This window comes from Micromesistius poutassou (genome assembly GCF_964030765.1).
Source record: "Micromesistius poutassou genome assembly, chromosome: 5".
NCBI lineage: Eukaryota > Metazoa > Chordata > Actinopteri > Gadiformes > Gadidae > Micromesistius > Micromesistius poutassou.
Genome location: NC_140275.1, coordinates 9,534,769 through 9,539,768, shown reverse-complemented (window position 1 = coordinate 9,539,768; position 5,000 = coordinate 9,534,769). Strand labels below are relative to the sequence as shown.

At 45.1% G+C, this 5,000-nt stretch overlaps 2 protein-coding genes across 2 annotated transcripts in view; one reads left to right on the top strand and one right to left on the bottom strand.

The window, feature by feature from the left end:
- serinc5 (serine incorporator 5) overlaps positions 1–3,149 on the top strand; it is a 20,729-nt gene extending 17,580 nt beyond the window's left edge. The window contains exons 11-12 of the mRNA XM_084468545.1: positions 363–507; positions 1,279–3,149. Coding sequence (XP_084324671.1) covers positions 363–507; positions 1,279–1,423 — 290 coding nt within the window. The 3' untranslated portion in view covers positions 1,424–3,149. The remainder of the gene's footprint in view (positions 1–362; positions 508–1,278) is intronic.
- A 669-nt stretch (positions 3,150–3,818) lies between these two features.
- The window catches only part of thbs4a (thrombospondin 4a), a gene marked incomplete at both ends in the record, with an annotated part of 13,616 nt that continues 12,434 nt past the window's right edge, over positions 3,819–5,000 (bottom strand). Inside the window, 3 exons of the mRNA XM_084468137.1 lie at positions 3,819–3,868; positions 4,187–4,326; positions 4,765–4,937. Coding sequence (XP_084324263.1) covers positions 3,819–3,868; positions 4,187–4,326; positions 4,765–4,937 — 363 coding nt within the window. The remainder of the gene's footprint in view (positions 3,869–4,186; positions 4,327–4,764; positions 4,938–5,000) is intronic.

The following is a 5,000-nucleotide window of genomic DNA, read 5'->3' as shown; positions in this document are numbered from 1 at the left end:
TTTATCAAATAATTGACTATGATAACGTTGAATACACATGGTACACTGTAATAACATGCAATGACACACATTGCAAAACATAGTTAACAAATATAAACCGCACAAGCACAGAACCATTAAGGTTAGACAAGCCAAAGGTTAAAAGCTCAGTAGGTTAGTACAAAATATATATGTATAAAAAGGCAATAGCTCGCTTATTTAGAAAAAAAAACATTGGCTACATTCTTGTCCCTATAGTCCTAAATAGCACCGTCTCACACCCCAACAAATGGCCTCAACGTTTCGTGTCGAGGTCATCGTGAACGTCATCGTGAACGTCAACATGTGTTCACGAACACGTGAAATGTGTTTTGCCTTTTCAGATGACAACGACGAGGAGAAGAGCGGCGGCGGTCAGAACGTGGTGTACGACGAGCAGGAGGGGACCATCTACAGCTACCCCTACTTCCATTTCGTCTTCTTCCTGGGCTCACTCTACGTCATGATGACCGTCACAAACTGGTTCCAGTGAGTCACACGCTGAGCCACACCGCTGTCGGGCGTCAGGGTCTCCATGCACGCAGACATAACCGCTGTTCAGTGAGACGTCAATAGTGTGTGTGTTTGTTTCTGTTTGACATGTCGGGGGACGGCTAAATCGATCCTGGAGAGTGGATTGATTAAAGCGATGCTTTGATCTAGATCCACTCTAATGACGATTGCACCCTCTAGTGTTTGCATGGCACAAGTAGTGTGTAGTAGTAGCAGTAGTAGTAGTAGTAGTAGTAGTAGTAGTAGTAGTAGTAGTAGTAGTAGTTGTAGTTATAGTTATAGTGGTGGTTGTAGTAGTAGTAGTAGTTATAGTGGTGGTTGTAGTAGTAGTAGTAGTTGTAGTAGTAGTAGTAGTAGTTGTAGCAGTAGCAGTAGTAGTAGTTGGGATGTTGTTGTTGTTGTTGTAGTGAATAACAATTACGGCGCCCATTGCCAGCCTAACAATCCCAAACAAAGTTGCGTTCCTCTCAAGGTTTCTTACCTGATAATTATGTTAAGTTTTTCCTAACCCTTTTGGAGGCTAGGGTTAGGGGGCGTCATAAAATATGAGACTAACTGTGATGAAGGTTCAAAGAACATTCACTTTACTTGAAGTATAGTAAATCTCAAATTCATGTGGTTATTTTATTGTGTTTTTTTTTTACTAACCTCAAACTCTTGTGCGGTGAGGCATGCCCCCCTTTGCACGGTTCCATTGTTTCTCATTGTTTGTGTCGGTTGTTTTGTCGTTTGTTTGTCTCACCATAGCTACGACAACCACGAGATCGAGAAGCTGCTGGAGGGCAGCTGGTCCGTGTTCTGGATCAAGATGGCGTCCTGCTGGGTGTGCCTGGCGCTGTACCTGTGCACGCTGGTCGCACCCATGGTCTGCCCCAAGCGCTTTGAGGCTTAGATCACACACACACACACACACACACACACACACACACACAGACACACACAGACACACACAGACACTGACACACAGACACTGACACACAGACACACACACAGACACACACACACACACACACACACACCACTAGACTTGCTTTCGGGGTAATGTGATTGTAGCCACGTGTCTAGGTAGGGGGTCTTTCCAGCGTAGCCAAGGGACCACCACCACCACCCTGAACAACACACCTACACTCCCCCCCCTCCCCACCCTCGCCCCCTCCCCCCCCACCCCTGTAAGGAAGTCTCTGTTGCCTTTTTAGTAGACGTCCTTGTTTTGACACTTTTCTGTTGTTTTTTTAAGCTATGTTGACTTTGTTATTGATGCCTTGACGGCAGATGTGTGTGTGTGTGTTTGAATATCGATGACTTCTGGAGTCTTTGTTACATGCAGGGTTGAGAGTCGAACAGAATTGGGCGGCGGTACGCGCCCGTGTACCGTTCTGGATCGTTCCGACTTTGTCTCCTGTTGTTTTTTTGGGGTCCACGCTTCACGGACGCGTCACGTCCTGTGAGTCCTACCTGTGGATCGTTCTCTGGGCCCTGGAAGAGCCAAACGTCCCTTTTTGTTGATCACTCTGACAAAGTCGGAACACACTTTTAGGGTTAGGCTCAGATTCGATTATCGATTTTAAGATGGTGTAGAGACACCTTAATCGTTTTTTTTGTTGTTGTTTTTTTTGTCCCTTAAACTGGTTTGAAAACTCATCTCTCAGGCTCACATCCCCACTGGACTCCTGTCTGTGAGCGTTTCATCCACGCCCCCTTTTTTGTAGTCGTTTTCTATGCAACTGAACTAGTTAGTTTTTATTTAAAACACAAAAGTCCCCGTGAATCACCGACCTATATTGCAGTTCAATGTGTGATTACGTTGCCATTATGGCTCTTTCTTCAAGACGAAATTACTTCTTAGATTATCGGTTATTCGGTTAAACTTCCACCTTTGTCCACACTGTTTCTTTAACACCCCCTCACACACGAAGCAGTTGCTTTGACCGTCTGTAAAGGCCGCAGTCAGGGCTGAGAAATATTTGCCAAAGCTAGAGCTCAGAATACAATATTATATTCTGTTAAATACAAAGTCACCTGTACAATATAGGGTAATAACGTACGTACATCGTCTACCTACATATAAGCTTACGTTTCTGTTTTCTGTGACGGCTCTCTGTTATTGGCCACTTCAGTAGTAGGAAGGACTTGTAAGCAAGTGTGTGCACAGATTTATTCAACACTGGATGTTGAGTTTGCTGACCAAAAATAACTCGGAATTGCAGAAGGTTTTTCATTTGTTTCGTTGTACAGAGTTAGTTTATTGTACACTTTGAGTGCAAAGGCTTTCCATTCAATAAATACAGTAAATGTTCTGTTGTGTTGTTTTTCTACTGTATAAACCTGTTTTATACTAATTTATATGAACTCTGGCTGTATTTGTGTCCTTTCCAGTAAAATAATTGGAGTAAGAATGATGCTTGGTGTTCCTAATACTAGAGTCAAAACCACTATTGGGCTGTTTTTCATGTGTTTCGTTTTAAAACTTTATACAAATGTACAAAATCAAACGGTGCTTATTGTTCTCGTACCAAACTTGAATAGAATCGTACAGAAGGAATCAAAAAAAGAACGGCTGTACACTGCCCTGGTTTTATTTTCCCACGTTTGTTCATAACACAACCTAACTATTTCAAATAAACGTCACTGTTCAAATGAAACCATTTTAAAGTGTGTGGTCTATGGCGTCTGATTTACTGCCACTGCGTTGTTCGTGCATGAGGGAGCCTCATCCTGGAGTAATCCATGCACTGCCTGCAGCCATTCTGAGCGCTGCCAGCTCTTCATTGAATCAGTTTACAAACAAGAAGAAAAATGGAACAAATGCTCACAATATTTATTTAAGTCATATTCATATTCTTAATATTTATTGTGAAAATGTAAAATGACACAACCTTAGAAGAATAGTTAGTGGTTAGTAATAGTATGACATTCCCAACGTTCTACATTCCTGCTTAAAATGTGCTTCATTACTCTAGTTATATATATTTAGTACATAGCATTTATATTGATTCTGCTAACAGTGAAACTGGGTAAAAAAAAAAGTTTAAAAAAAGACTACCAAAAGCTACTTTCTCGTATGTAGTCGCTCTGAATAACTTTATTGTAAAAATTCATGTGCACTTCCTATACTGTCCTTCAACCCACTAGCGAGGAAGTGCATCTTCTGCCCATATGACATAACATCCCCCTGCATTGACAAGCGTCTGAATAACTGTAGAAGCCAACACCTAAACACATGAAGTCCACGTGTTCAAATAAGGTTCATGAACGGTCCTCTTATCTGCATGTCAACGTCTCAGGATTTACTCCGTGCTCTGGCTGTCGATTAGCTGGTAGTCTGCAGGGATGGTGTCTAAGGGAGTAGGAGGGAGAAGGAATGACAGGTAGTGAGTAACAACGTTCATAGCTCAGTGGGGTCACGCTCCAGAACAGCATGAGGGAGACCACGATGGAAATATAAGCCTCCGGGCTTTAACGTGTCATCCCTGACTATTTATGTATCTTAATGTATGACACAGAGTGCTGTTCATATTTTGTATCAAAATGAGTCAAAATCAATCAATCAATCAATCAATCGATGAATGACGCAGTGCAGCCTGGCTCAGGGCCCCCTGGGCTGTGGAACGGAGGGGGGGGGGGGGGGGGGAGGAGGAGGGGGGGGGGGTCTCACCGTTGCAGCGGTACTTGAGGTTGGACCAGATGATGTTCTCCTGGGAGAAGCAGAACACTCCCAGCCTCCCGCCCCGCATGCTGGTGTCGATGGTGACGCCCGAGTCTGCCACCAGGTTGGAGCCCTCGTAGAAACGGACCCTTAGCCCCCCCCACACACACACACACACACACACACACACACACACACACACACACACAGACAGACAGACAGACAGATACACACAACGCATCCAATGTTAGGTCTGGAAGCTAATGTATACTGTGTGTGTGTGTGTGTGTGCGTGCGCACGCACGCACGTGTATGTTGTATGTCCTGTCACTTAAAAATAAAAATAGTACTTAGTTTGGATAAAAGCGTTTTTGCTAAACGCCCTGAATGTAAATGTAGATGGTTGGAGTCAAGCTCAGGGGGGTTTGCTGTGGTTAAGGTAAGGGTTAAGGGTAAGGGTTAGGGCCTGGTTAAGGGTAAAGGCCACATGCACCATGGGAGTGACTTAAAGGTCTGAATGGCTGCACCGCCCCCTGTCACATGATGGAGACGTGCCCCCCCCCCCCCCCCCCGCCCCCGGCCCGTACCTGATGTAGCCGACCTGGGGCCGGTGCTGCAGGTACCAGCGGTAGGACACCTTGTCCTTCCAGCCAGAGTTCCTGGGGTCCTTCCACAGCAGGCGCACCTGGTCGTCCGTGTCCCCGGTGTGCCACAGGGAGTTCCTCAGGTACTCCCCCGGGCCCGTCTTGGACTTGACCGCCTGGACATTGATATGGAGAGGAGAGAGAGGGAACAGAGTGTGGCCACGGGTCAGTGTGTAAGA